At 38.2% G+C, this 15,626-nt stretch overlaps 1 protein-coding gene across 1 annotated transcript; it reads left to right on the forward strand.

Annotated features, from left to right (window-relative positions):
* Nucleotides 1–1,037: 1,037 nt before the first annotated feature.
* On the forward strand, nt 1,038–15,100 carry LOC138306713 (chymotrypsinogen A-like). Its single transcript, XM_069247175.1, has 7 exons — nt 1,038–1,200; nt 1,909–2,058; nt 7,647–7,729; nt 10,258–10,346; nt 11,572–11,840; nt 13,495–13,634; nt 14,878–15,100. Exons 1-7 carry the CDS (start codon nt 1,140–1,142, stop codon nt 15,058–15,060), a joined length of 975 nt encoding a protein of 324 aa, XP_069103276.1. The 5' UTR covers nt 1,038–1,139; the 3' UTR covers nt 15,061–15,100.
* The last annotated feature ends 526 nt before the right edge of the window (nt 15,101–15,626 follow it).

The following is a 15,626-nucleotide window of genomic DNA, read 5'->3' on the forward strand; positions in this document are numbered from 1 at the left end:
AATTATAAATCGCTATTTGTCCTAGAGGTCTGCATGGATTGTAACAAAATATCATCACATACATCCTTGGGGGAAGGGGAACAAAACTTGTATAAATTTGGCTCTAACCCCCGGGGGCAGAAGGGACGGGGCCAAATAGGGGAAATAGAGGCAAATCCTATAACTAGCTACTTGTCCTAGAGTTCTGCATTGATTGTTACCAAATATGACCACAGACGTCCTTGGGGGAAGGGGAACAGAACTTGTATAAATGTTGGCTCTGACCCCCTGGGTGCAGGAGGGGTGGGGCCCAATAGGGGGATTAGAGGTTAATATTCAAATTCCTTCAGAAAAGAAACCATGAACCTGTATGCATGACATTACTTGGCATTTCAAACCAGGCTAGCGATACAGGCCCTGTCGGCCTCTTGTTGCGCTTCGGAAGTTAGCACAGTTCTCTATCGGCTGTTACGTATACATTATCCAATTGAATCCAGAACTGTTTCAACCGTGCGTATAGCTTCCGATATAATAGATATATCATTCCAATTAAAAGTATTATTATAAAATCCTATGGGAATGTAAACATAAGACATCATCGCTGATGTTTGCTGTTAGCTGGTGTATGAACGACAAGTTTTGACGCGCACTATTTAAAATAACTGTCAAAGATGCCGTTCATACACCACTAAACAACAAAAAATAGCAATTATTTCTTGAATAAGTAATATCGAATAAAATATTTTGATAGAATGTCACTCCATTAACGAATTTTACGCACAACAGAGGTGAACTTTCCGTAAGACTTAAATTCAGGACGGTCTTGTGCATGACACGCACGCGCAAAGTAAGTGATCTATACTGTAAATGAAGTTATAAAATCCTCCTTTGTTAAATCACCCCTGTTTGATAAGACCATTTTCGTTCCAACACAAAATGACCAGTAGTTATGACCACCATTTTGTCTCTCTGTGACTGTTGTTGTAAGCTGGATATACTGAATCACCTGTAAGGTAACGTGGGATGATACATGGCTATTCCGCCTCCAAGATGATAATTTTAGCCCCAGATAAGGATTTTACATGAAGACGTCAAGTGGATAAGTTCTAAATGTTAATGTCCTGATTAACCGTGGCTGATAAGAAACGAACTTGCACAACATGGCGTCCGTCCGATTGATTGTCTTACTACTAGGACTGTCTGTAACTAAGGCAACAGACTGTAAGTAGGAACTGCAGTAGTTATATAATGTATAGAAAAGAACTTTATTCTCAAACAAATCATTATTTTTTAAGTCCTATTGTTACTTTCTCACACCAATTAAAACAATGGTATCACTTTCTTCTTTGACTGTGTATAAATTTCGTCGGAACACGTGTTTTGTTTGTGTGTGCATAGTATTATTCTGGACTGTGAAATTAATAATCTTTTAAAGATAATCTCCCATGTATTATATGTATTTCAGTCATTCGCTATCCCGCGTATTGCTTTACACATTTTAATTTTATTTTAAACATTGTCTGATACTTTTCACATGTTATGACACAAACTTTAAGCCAATTGATATATTTTTATTATGTTCACATAACTGTATGTAAGTTCAAATATTGTATAATGTTGTTTTATGTTGTGTTACTTGGCAACGCTTTTCATCGTGCATTTTATATCTTACTCACATGTAGTATGTGTTAATAATCAGTTTGGCGGATTCTGTATGCAGTTTTACACATTTTAATGTTTCACACATTTTACATTGCTACAAACAATTGTATTCCCATTTCCTCATAGTATGTATTAGTCGGTACGGCGGATCCTGTGTGGTGTTTCACACATTTAGCTTTGTTTTTCACAAATTTATGTTTCAGATATTAATTAACTATTGTTTATAATTTTACAACATTTTTCCATTTTATAATGTTTTACTCACAGTGTGTGTCAGTCAGTATGGCGGTTCCTGTGTGAACAAATACTTTAACCATTGTATGTCTGGGCATTATTTCTCTACAACGGGATGTAGTGGACACGAGGAGATCTGTTGTATACCTCCCAGTCGTGTACCGTCACAGACCATACAGCCAGGTAAGATCTGTTGTATACCTCCCAGTCGTGTACCGTCACAGACTATACAGCCAGGTAAGATCTGTTGTATACCTCCCAGTCGTGTACCGTCACAGACTATACAGCCAGGTAAGATCTGTTGTATACCTCCCAGTCGTGTACCGTCACAGACTATACAGCCAGGTAAGATCTGTTGTATACCTCTCAGTCGGATACCGTCACAGGTCGACCATACAGGAAGGTAAGATCTGTTATATACCTCCCAGACGTGTACCGTCAGAGACCATACAGCCAGGTAAGATCTGTTGTATACCTCCCAGTCGTGTACCGTCACAGACCATACAGCCAGGTAAGATCTGTTGTATACCTCCAGTCAGTCGTGTACCGTCACAGACTATACAGCCAGGTAAGATCTGTTGTATACCTCCCAGTCGTGTACCGTCACAGACCATACAGCCAGGTAAGATCTGTTGTATACCTCCCAGTCGTGTACCGTCACAGACCATACAGCCAGGTAAGATTTGTTGTATACCTCCCAGTCGTGTACCGTCACAGACTATACAGCCAGGTAAGATCTGTTGTATACCTCCCAGTCGTGTACCGTCACAGACCATACAGCCAGGTAAGATCTGTTGTATACCTCCCAGTCGTGTACCGTCACAGACCATACAGCCAGGTAAGATCTGTTGTATACCTCCCAGTCGTGTACCGTCACAGACCATACCCAGGTAAGATCTGTTGTATACCTCCCAGTCGTGTACCGTCACAGACTATACAGCCAGGTAAGATCTGTTGTATACCTCCCAGTCGTGTACCGTCACAGACCATACAGCCAGGTAAGATCTGTTGTATACCTCCGTCCGTCACAGACCATACAGCCAGGTAAGATCTGTTGTATACCTCCCAGTCGTGTACCGTCACAGACCATTCACAGGTAAGATCTGTTGTATACCTCCCAGTCGTGTACCGTCACAGACCATACAGCCAGGTAAGATCTGTTGTATACCTCCCAGTCGTGTACCGTCACAGACCATACAGCCAGGTAAGATCTGTTGTATACCTCCCAGTCGTGTACCGTCACAGACCATACAGCCAGGTAAGATCTGTTGTATACCTCCCAGTCGTGTACCGTCACAGACCATACAGCCAGGTAAGATCTGTTTGTATACCTCCCAGTCGTGTACCGTCACAGACCATACAGCCAGGTAAGATCTGTTGTATACCTCCCAGTCGTGTACCGTCACAGACCATACAGCCAGGTAAGATCTGTTTGTATACCTCCCAGTCGTGTACCGTCACAGACCATACAGCCAGGTAAGATCTGTTGTATACCTCCCAGTCGTGTACCGTCACAGACCATACAGCCAGGTAAGATCTGTTGTATACCTCCCAGTCGTGTACCGTCACAGACCATACAGCCAGGTAAGATCTGTTGTATACCTCCCAGTCGTGTACCGTCACAGACCATACAGCCAGGTAAGATCTGTTGTATACCTCCCAGTCGTGTACCGTCACAGACCATACAGCCAGGTAAGATCTGTTGTATACCTCCCAGTCGTGTACCGTCACAGACCATACAGCCAGGTAAGATCTGTTGTATACCTCCCAGTCGTGTACCGTCACAGACCATACAGCCAGGTAAGATCTGTTGTATACCTCCCAGTCGTGTACCGTCACAGACCATACAGCCAGGTAAGATCTGTTGTATACCTCCCAGTCGTGTACCGTCACAGACCATACAGCCAGGTAAGATCTGTTGTATACCTCCCAGTCGTGTACCGTCACAGACTATACAGCCAGGTAAGATCTGTTGTATACCTCCCAGTCGTGTACCGTCACAGACTATACAGCCAGGTAAGATCTGTTTGTATACCTCCCAGTCGTGTACCGTCACAGACTATACAACAGCCAGTAAATCTGTTGTATACCTCCCAGTCGTGGTACCGTCACAGACTATACAGCCAGGGTAAGATGTGTTGTATACCCCCCAGTCGTGTACCGTCACAGACTATATACAGCCAGGTAAGATCTGTTGTATACCTCCCAGTCGGTGTCACCGTCACAGACCATACAGCCAGGTAAGATCTGTTGTATACCTCCCAGTCGTGTACCGTCACAGACTATACAGCCAGGTAAGATCTGTTGTATACCTCTCAGTCGGGTACCGTCACAGTCGACCATACAGCGCAGGTAAGATCTGTTGTATACCTCTCAGTCGGGTACCGTCACAGCGACCATACAGGAAGGTAAGATCTGTTTGTATACCTCCCAGACGTGTACCGTCAGAGACCATACAGTCAGTAAGATCTGTTGTATACCTCCCAGTCGTGTACCGTCACAGACATACAGCCAGGTAAGATCTGTTTGTATACCCCCCAGTCGTGTACCGTCACAGACTATACAGCCAGGTAAGATCTGTTGTATAACCTCTCAGTCGGATACCGTCACAGACTATACAGCCAGGTAAGATCTGTTGTATACCTCTCAGTCGGATACCGTCACAGGTCGACCATGACAGGAAGGTAAGATCTGTTGTATACCTCCCAGACGTGTACCGTCAGAGACCATACAGTCAGGTAAGATCTGTTGTATACCTCCCAGTTGTGTACCGTCAGAGACCATACAGTCAGGTAAGATCTGTTGTAATACCTCCCAGTCTCGTGTACCGTCACAGAACATACAGCCAGGTAAGATGTTGTTGGTAAAATACCTCCCAGTCTTGTACCGTCCACAGACTATACAGCCAGGTAAGATCTGTTTGTAAACCTCCCAGTCATGTACCGTCACAGACCATACTGCCAGGTAAGATATGCTGTATACCTCCCAGTCTTGTACCGTCACAGACCATACAGCCAGGGTAAGATCTGTTGTATACCTCCCAGTTGTGTACCGTCACAGACCATACAGCCTGTAAGATCTGTTGTATACCTCCCAGTCGTGTACCGTCACAGACCATTCAGCCAGGTAAGATCTGTTGTAAACCTCCCAGTCGTGTACCGTCACAGATCATACAGCCAGGTAATGATGTGTTGTATACCTCCCAGTCGGTACCGTCACAGACCATACAGCCAGTAAGATCTGTTGCATACCTCCCAGTCGTGTACCGTCACAGACCATACAGCCAGGTAAGATATGTTTGTATACCTCCCAGTCGTGTACCGTCACAGATCATACAGCCAGGTAAGATCTGTTGTATACCTCCCAGACGTGTACCTTCACAGACCATTCAGTCAGGTAAGATCTGTTGTATACCTCCCAGTCGTGTACCGTCACAGAACATACAGCCAGGTAAGATGTGTTGTATACCTCCCAGTCTTGTACCGTCACAGACTATACAGCCAGGTAAGATCTGTTTGTATACCTCTCAGCCGTGTACCGTCACAGATCATACAGTCAGGTAAGATCTGTTGTATACCTCCCAGTCGTGTACCGTCACAGACTATACAGCCAGGTAAGATATGTTGCATACCTCCCAGTCGTGTACCGTCAGAGACCATACAGTCAGGTAAGATCTGTTGTATACCTCCCAGTCGTGTACCGTCACAGAACATACAGCCAGGTAAGATGTGTTGTATACCTCCCAGTCTTGTACCGTCACAGACTATACAGCCAGGTAAGATCTGTTGTAAACCTCCCAGTCATGTACCGTCACAGACCATACTGCCAGGTAAGATATGCTGTATACCTCCCAGTCTTGTACCGTCGCAGACCATACAGCCAGGTAAGATCTGTTGTATACCTCCCAGTTGTGTACCGTCACAGACCAATTAGCCAGGTAAGATCTGTTGTATACCTCCCAGTCTTGTACCGTCACAGACCAATTAGCCAGGTAAGATCTGTTGTATACCTCCCAGTCTTGTACCGTCACAGACCATACAACCAGGTAAGATATTCTGTATAACTCCCAGTCGTGTACCGTCACCGATCATACAGCCAGGTAAGATATGTTGTATACACAGGGACCTGGCACGAATTTTTTAACTAACAGTATACATATATATATTATAGTATCAAGGGTATGAACTCGGCGGTCGAGACAAACGGACCTATTTTTATGGGTTCGGACCTATTTTTATGGGTTCTATACACCATTGAGCATATCTTACCTTCAGAAGAAATAATTTATCTTCCCATCGAGAACTTGATGAACAAAATTGGCCAAGTATTGACGGAGTTATGGCTTGATGAATCGAGAAATTTACGAAAAATATGCTAGGTAGACATTTCCCTGTCCGGTCGAATCATTGTCGTCTCGCCTCTAATGGGTACCTAAAAATCCAAGCCAAAATCACAAAATCTACACTTGTGGTGGTTAACAGTACCCATAACTGTGTTCATCCACAATCTCCTTTGGAGGCGTCATGATTCGTACATTGTAGAATCTCCATTTAAACATCGTGTAGCTCACTTACTTTAACCATCACCGCCATTTTCATTTTTCTCTCGGAATGCTTCTCGATTTTACATATCGTGACTACATTATGCAAATAATGTAGTGTTGTGCTTGTCGGTAAAATCGAGAAGCGTTCCGAAGAACAAATGAACATGGCGGTGATGGTAAGATCTGTTGTATACCTGCCAGTCGTGTACCGCTACAGACCATACAGCCAGGTAAGATCTATTGTATACCTCATAGTCGTGTACCGCTAAGTAATATGATCTGATATGATCTGTACCTAGTCGTGTACAGCTAAGTAATATGATCTGATTACTATATGTCTATTGTAACACGAATTTCCATTGGCGTAAATTAGCGTCACCACTTGTTACATCATTTTTGATTGGGCAACACAACGACGTAATGATTCCATGGAAAATTTCGAGTAATTTGAATTATAAGAATTAAAATGAAAGTGAAATTCATAGCGTTCTTAGCTAATACTCCAATTTTCGTATTACATTTTTATAATGTAATCTCCATAACAATATAATCCCTAATTTTGTGCTTTATTGCAATAAAAAGTGGTGAATATAAAACATTCTCATCTATCCAAACATACCCCTATTCGTTACATTCGATTTGCGCCAAAATACCAGATAAAGCTCGCCCAATAGTTAGTTAATATACAAATCTGATTAAAATACCGATCCTTGTTATCTGGTCTCACACTAATTGTTCAGTTTGCTTAGCAAACGTTGCGAAAGTGAGATTTTTTAGCAAATGAGAATTTCATTTAGGAAATTTCATTCACAGCATTTCATAATGGAAAACATTAAATTACCAAGAAGCATCAAATAATGTATTTTATGTATCAAGTGAAATGTACAAACATACAAAAGATCCCGATCATTCATTAAACCATACTCCGTCGTAAGTATTGCTACTTTACATCGAAAATGCGAATGGGTTGCGTGAGCCCAGTTATCACTACGTTCCTCTATTGAACGGAGTGGTTAAAAGGATATTATTTAAATCAGATTGTTAATTTACTGTATACAAACCTATTTTAGCGCAAATGTAAAAAAAAAGATTCATACATCAAATACTATTTTCCAAAAAATTTGCTCTGTATATCAATTCAAAGACAGAAATATAAAAAAATATAGAAAATATAACTGCCGCTTAATTAAGTACACTAACAGTAATTACTCTATGATGTATAATATAGGAGAGTGTGGTATCCAGACAAGTGGCGGGACCAATAGGATCGTAGGAGGGACTCCGGCGGCTGTCGGGGAGTTTCCATGGCAGGTAGATATCATCAAGTGTCTTCGGCAGGACTCAATTGTTCAAAAGATGACTAGGCGCATTACATGATTAGGGAAATGTGTATTTTTCATTTGCCGCTAAGGATGTGATTATATATCTTCTTTAAAATTAACAAGTAGGTAACAAATTGAATAATCAGAAACCTAGCAATTTTGTCAAGTTGAATTTAATAGAAAAATATAATATAATAAAGAAATATTTCATCTGGATTTTGAAAATTGTCATTAAACTGTGATTAATCTAGCAGCCTAAGTTTGGCAAACTGGGCACATACTGGTCTTTTAATTGAAATTTAGATAATCTTCTATAAAAGCTTATTGCTGTTAACCTGCATTTCGCCATCGCGAAATTCAGATTTCAACATTCAGATTTAAAGAAAATTCCGATTTATCTGTTCGACTAAGATCATATTAAGGCTAAAGACCCTGTTTAAACTAGTGAGGTTTATAGGAAGGAATTTCAATCATCTCAAATACGTCTATTATATACTTTTAAAGTTGTATGGCTCTGAAATGTTGTATTTTTGGCATAGAAAACGTATTTTAAAGTGCTCTACATATTTTTTTGTAAAGTTCGTATTCACAAAGCTATTAAACAATTACTATTAAACAATTACATTAAAATATTTTTTTTTGCGTTGACTGTGGCAGTTCTTTCAAAACGTGTGATATTTCCTGCGACATTTACCGTTATGTCAATAGTATATTGGTGCTTTGATGGATCTGAACCATCATTATAAGCACATATATATTCACACATTATGAGAGCTCATAATAGTGTTTTCAGGAAATTGTTTAACTGCTGTATTAGGGACAAAACCTTTAGACTTGTTGAAATGCAGTTAAACTCTTATTTTTTTTTCTTAAAACATTATTTTCACTTTGTTCAGATGACATAATAACATCGGATATGTACATTGGTATCAATTGGGACGTCCCATATACGCCACATTTGCATGTTATAATCTACAGTCGCCATTGTTCTGACAAGGTCAAAAAGGACTCGATGTCTAAATGCCTATGTGAAGTCGAATCCGGTTTAACCAGCGCTCCTAATATATGCTATAAATACTAGTAAACATAATGGCATGGTTATTTGGTGAAAGAAATATGTGATATGAGCAATATATAGGCATACAAATATCACAAGTTAAAACAAGGATCGTAAACCTTAAATCTGCTGTAATCATTGCGATATTGTTTATAAAACATGAGAAGTGTAGCATCAGGATTCCGAAACATCGCACTAATGACTGAACACCTGTTGAGCTATTGAATCAATACTTTGTTAAACAAAGTTTCTCATTTTGTTAGAAAAGATACATCAATAACTTTCATAAATCTTTCATAAGTGATGTTTTTATATAGGATTTTATAGAATTGTAAATATTCTAACAATCATCTTTAGAATTTTTTTTTGAAATATGGATAAAGTTTCCGTTAAAATAAGTTATATATGTGATTTGTATGGACAATAAAAGTAGTTTTGATGATGGCTATAGGTTAATGTATAAAATAAGCTATTTATATTATATAGTATTGATATTTTATACTCGGAAGAGTTAAAGTTCTAGTACATAGTAACTGATATAAGGACGGGCGTTTGATTATGCCTAAAGTCCTATAATTCAATTTTGCTTGATACGAGCATTTTCATTGGCTTAAAATTTACTTTATCAGCCCATAAAGGAAAAAATCGCCGCTTGTAACGTCGCTTCTGATTGGCTGAGATGACGGCGTAATGATTTCATAAACAAAAGAGTCCAAGAATGAATTTTGAGTATTGAAGAGATAATCTTTAGTAAATTGAATTATAAGGATTAATTTGAATATATTTATTATGTTACGGAGATATAACACAAATATCTGAGTGTACTCTCATCATAAAGCGCTTCGCGGTTTATTTAGAGTACACTCAAAGTTTTGTGTTATATCTCTATAACATAAATAATCTATTCAAATTAAATAAGCCGACACACACCGAACTGTTGATAGACAACTTCACATTCATGTTTTATAATAAATACTACAACAAACAACCAAACATTCCGGAAAAATCAGAAATACTCAAGTCAATTCCAAGATAAGCACAATATTGAGTTTCGATGTAGAAACACAAATCATTTAGCAACAATTCGCTTCCATTAATATAAAGCTGATCTTTGTTATTTTCTGATGTTTCCTGACAATATCAAGGCACCATTTAAAGAGTGTAATACTTCCGAACCATTTTCCGCATTTGCACTATTCTGTCTTTGCATATTACAGAGTTATCTACTCTTGTGGGTAGTTATTGATTATGACGTCATGTGTGTGCGAGCGTTACGTCATTATTTTCGAAGAAAACGACGGAAATAACGCCCACAAAATAATGATGTCACAATAAATACCTACCCGCAAGGGAGCTTACTCAGTAATATGGAAAACGGAATAGTTATATGTGAATAACTTACATTACTAACTACAAACACTTGCATAAATATTTTCTACCTTTTATTCGCTACCACGCAGGTTTCCATGCAGTCGCATGGTCAGCACGTGTGCGGAGGGATATTGATTGCTGATCAGTGGGTTCTGACGGCTGCTCACTGCTTCCGCGAGTAAGTTTAACACGGTGTTGAATAACTGTAATCATGATACCTCTACATCACAGAAAGACTTGCATACAGGTCATGTTACAAACCTTTACCGCGGTGGCCGAATGGTTAAGATGTCCCGACATATTACCACAAGCTTCCACCTCTGGGATATGGGTTTGACTCTTACATTGTATGTAGGACAGTTGTCAGGTACTGACTGTTGGTCGGTGGTTTTTCTCCGGGTACTCCGACGTTCCCCCACCGAAAACCTGACACGTCCTTACATGACCCTGGCTGTTAACAGGACGTTAAACTTATAAAACCAATCTAACCTTTGCTGTAGAGTTGTTCAATTTAGCGGATGTGCAATTTCGCGATTTAATGTTCTGCTTTAAATATTCTCATCAGTCGATCTCATCAGCTGATCTCATCAGCTTATCTCATCAGTTGATCTCATCAGTTGATCTCATCAGTTGATCTCATCAGTTTATCTCATCAGTTGATCTCATCAGTTGATCTCATCAGTTGATCTCATCAGCTGATCTCATCAGTTGATCTCATCAGTTGATCTCATCAGTTGATCTCATCAGTTGATCTAATCAGTTGATTTTATCAGTTGATCTGATCAGTTGATCTAATCAGTTGATCTCATCAGCTGATCTCATCAATTGATCTGATCAGCTGATCTCATCAGTTGATCTCATCAGTTCCAACATTAATGGGAATCCTTTAAAAGATTGTAATGATATATTGTATATTTGTGGGACTTCATTTGCACGATACATATATGTAACCATAGGAAGCGTTATCCATGTAACAAGACGTCATGCATATTAAATATAATTTTCAGAAGATAAAAAAAACATTGATTCTTAAGACTGTCCCCAAAAGTTTTCGACTGTTAATATGTTAAAATTTCCTGACAATTTATCTCTAAAAACACTTTCGGAATTGCAAAAAATGAGAAGTTAAATAAGTTGTTAAATAATATAAACGGATGCCTGTATTAACAAGATTTTGATATTTCTGTACTTTATGTATACTTGTAAAACTGCAGGTGTTACAAAACTTTTGGAGGGCAGTGTAGTTTAAACATGTTTTATTTTTGATGATCATTCAGTGGTTGTAGTAGATAAATTGCGTGTTAATTCGTGTAAGGATTTTTTTTCTTATAGTATTCACTAGAATGTCAGCATTCTTTGTTATATTTATAGAATACTTCAGGGAAATATTTTCGTTTCTATAGGAACAAGAATCCCTTTGCCTGGACCGTGGTATTAGGAGAACACGACAGGGCATTCCTTGAAGGTTACGAGAAATTAGAAAAGGTGGAAACCCTTTTCATTCATTCCCAGTTTGACGAAACATCATTCACTAACGACATTGCCATCGTGAAGCTTGGCGACCGGATCAACATTGATGGCCAATATATTCGCTCTGTCTGTCTACCTGGGTTAAATGATACCTTTGATAATATGATATGCACTATAACAGGCTGGGGCGCCGCCTTTACGGGTAAGCATAACTCACGCCTATCTTTACCTGTCGAATACTACTTTATTTTTGTTTATTCAATATTTCGCCTTTACTGGCAAGCATGACCAACTCCTATTTGAAGATACTGGAGGAAAATATCTGGTAAGCACAACTAACTCACATCTCTGGTCGTCAGCATTGAGTGATTGCAAATACATGTATATCAATAAATCACGTAATTATATACATATTATAAAATAAACTCTCTCCATCTCTCCCTTTCTCTCTATCTCTAAAATCTTGTACATATGTAAATATGTATAATTTTGGCATTTTTGTGGGTTTTTTTGCCATTTAATTAATTATAATTCTGTAGGGAGAGGGCTTCATATATGTTGGAAAACTTGTGCCCAATCCCATTGTTTATAAAATTAGCTAATAAAATGTGTTTAATTAAAAAATCTTCAATCTGAAAATACTGGATACTATTTTTGCTTATTCAATATTTCTTTATTTTCACGTATTCAATATTTCGCTTTTCGGTGTTAAATGAATTTGGCACTATAAAGAAGACGGGAGTCCCTCTACTATAAGGAAACTATGATACACAAATTCATCCAAATTATAAACGTAGAATATAGAAAAAATCCAGTATAACCCCTCTAACTCGAACCCGCATTCCTCGAATACTCTCTTTCGTCGAACTTATCCCATGGTCCCGACCGTGTCCGTATATATATTTTGTAACAAACCCCCGGATAACTCGAACAGCTATTCGTCGAATACCCCTTTTTCCTCGAACAGAAACATACCCCGTTTCATCAATTACACACTTTTATACCATCTATTCGTGTGATCTGGTCCTCTGCTGTTCGAGTTATAGGGGTTTTACTGTATATAGTTTCTCTTCACCGGACTCATGAACTTATAGTTAAAATGGTTAAGTTCATATTTCGGTTATGGTAGCCCTACAGTGAAATAGTATTTCCTGATTTTTCTACTTATCATCCTGCCTATCAACACCATCTTCAGGTAGACTGTTCCACAGCTTCACTATTCGTATTGTGACATTGTAACTTAGTTATAGTGCTGATACTCCAGCATGTACTCCATACAAGGAGGAGTTTGTTCAAATGTCACTCTCTTTAGGACACAAAATAAAAGAAACCAAATCTTAAAATGTGGTGTTTAAAATCTGAAAAATAGGACAGGAGATATTCTTGTAATTATTTAAAGATGCTCCACCGCTGACACATGGTAATTTTTCACTATCCAAAACAGGAGCAGTCGATTTAGTATTTTTCTACAGTTACAAAAGTTACTTATTTTACACCATTACCACCACTGAAAAGTTAGCTTCTAGTTTTACTTCAAGTTGAAAATATGAAAAATAATTAATTGCATCCCGAAAAAATTCCGTGGTACTATATCTTATATGGAATGAAGTGATGATTGCGCATGCACCAAAGGCGAAATAAATTATCTTTATTTTTGTGTTAATTAGGCATATATATACACGATTAAACACTAATTATTGTTCAAATGATGAATATCATTTATGCTCTGTCGGCGGTGGAGCATCTTTAATTTAACGAAGTTTAGAAAATTTCCAAATTTGAATATTCAGATATTGTATTCCCTGCATCCTTATGTAAATAAAATGACAACAGGAGTTGACTCTTTATGGTTACAGGAGGTCATGGCACGCATGCGCTATACAAGGCAAATTTGCCGCTGATATCGAACCAAGTTTGCAGTTATCTGATGGACAGGACAATACCGGAAACGGAAGTATGCGCAGGACAGAAACATGGCGGAGTAGATAGTTGTCAGGTTTGTAATTTTTTTCATCATATAATCTGGTTTGAATACGAGTAATATTTTCTAATACGTTATACAAAGGGTTATATAACATCCTATAAATACTCCTGTTCTGGTTAACATTTGTGTGGAGCAAGCGAGTTTGTAAGAAAATCCATTTTGTTTGTTCGAAATGATTTCTGAAGCTAATAAACGTAATTTTGTGTCTCATTCGTTGCAAGATAACTAAAGTCGATTGCATGTTGTGACGAAAAGACGAAATTATACAGTAAACAATAAGATGCAGTCACCAGAATGTGACGTTACGATTCACGGATATTATACAATAAAATAGCTACGCCCGTTTTATTATTTTGTAACACTACTTTACGTTGAGTTTCATCAAACTTTTGATATTTGGGTAAACATACGGCTCGCATGAAAGGAAAGGTCTTAGTCTCGTTTCATAAAATTAATGTTTCTTTTTTTTATCAACAATTCTACCGATAATGTAATGTGTTTTCTGGTAAGGATAAAATGCAATCAAACTATCAAATCGGGAACTCATAATGCAATCCAGAATCAATATAAAACACGACATTGTCTTTGAATAAGAAATGATCATTAAACAAATATTTCGAAAACAACATATATCTTTGTTTTAAAAACCAAACATATTTAACAATTATAAGCGTTAATACAACTGTAACGTGAGGTAGGCTCTGGGTTCTGTCCCCTAGCCGAGACACACCAAAGTCTTCAACCGCTCAGCATATCAGTATAATGTGACCGGTTGGTGAGTGGTTGTTGGTATCTTCGGCAGCATGCTTCACTGATATAGAGCTATGAAATGGCCATGAGTTCCACTATACAAGATACAACATGAATAAACCGCAGCCAAAAACAAACACCATCCATTACATATACGCTACACACCGCAAACATGGAAGGTCTTCTTAACATTTTCCTGGCTGTTAATAGGATGTTAATTAATCAAACAAACCATAAGAAGAGAGCGTGACATTTTAATTCTAAAGAAGATTTACAATAGTACAATTCGATTTGATTTTATCAAATTGTTTGTAACAAGTACAATGTAATAGATGCCAAGAATAGCATGTCATTCCAATCTTTTCACCTTTACCCACTTGTATGGATGTTTAAAGAATGAGAAAAAAAAACTAAATGAAAAAACGAAAATAGATTGCATGATCCCTTTATTTCAATGTTGATTATGTTTAGTTTCCGTGGTAACTGATGATTGTACTCTTGCCAGGGTGATTCTGGAGGACCGCTGGTTTGTCTGAAGAATGGAAAGTGGAATGTGGTTGGTATAGTTTCCTGGGGGTACTCGTGTGCACAGGCCTACACTCCCGGGGTGTATACACGGGTACAATCCTACCTTACCTGGATATACCAGGTCTTGGCCTCATATGGCGCCACTGCAGTAATCGGATGATATAAATACTGATATTAATAAAACATGATATAACGATGAATACGTCTTTGTGCTTATTTAGTTAAGTGTATCCTTTTAAGGATTCATTCAATACACATCCTTATCTACTTTCCATAATTTTAAATTCCTTGAACATTACATAGATATCTTTTAACTGCAGGAGATTACGAAGTGATGTTGTTGGTAACAAGAGGTTCGTTATAACGAAGTGGTTTTTTTGGTAACCATAGGTTCGTTATAAAAAAGTGATTTTGTTGGTAACCGGGGGTTCGTTATAACCATGCTTTACTCTTTGTTTGTGTAGTCTTGAAGATAGAGCTGTGCAGACGAAATGTTTCAGCAACAATATTACTAAAAGGTTTAACAGTAAGTGTAGAAGTAATAAAACTTTTTCATTGTCCTCATCAATTTATACACCATTTACATGTATCTAGCCACGGAATAACAGCCAACAAAGGGGCGATAACTGTGTTAAACAGATCGTGTTATCTCACAGCAATGTGATTAAAATATAAATTCTTATTATCATTACGTTTGATAAGAGAATCTGACAATATCCCATAAGG

Source organism: Argopecten irradians, chromosome 13 (genome assembly GCF_041381155.1).
Source record: "Argopecten irradians isolate NY chromosome 13, Ai_NY, whole genome shotgun sequence".
Classification (NCBI taxonomy): domain Eukaryota; kingdom Metazoa; phylum Mollusca; class Bivalvia; order Pectinida; family Pectinidae; genus Argopecten; species Argopecten irradians.

Coding starts and splice junctions, on each gene's coding strand:
- LOC138306713 (XM_069247175.1), top strand. CDS start 1,140: ATGGCGTCCGTCCGATTGATTGTCTTACTACTAGGACTGTCTGTAACT. Junction 10,347..11,571: donor GCTGCTCACTGCTTCCGCGA/GTAAGTTTAACA, acceptor TCGTTTCTATAG/GAACAAGAATCCCTTTGCCT. Junction 11,841..13,494: donor CTGGGGCGCCGCCTTTACGG/GTAAGCATAACT, acceptor TTATGGTTACAG/GAGGTCATGGCACGCATGCG.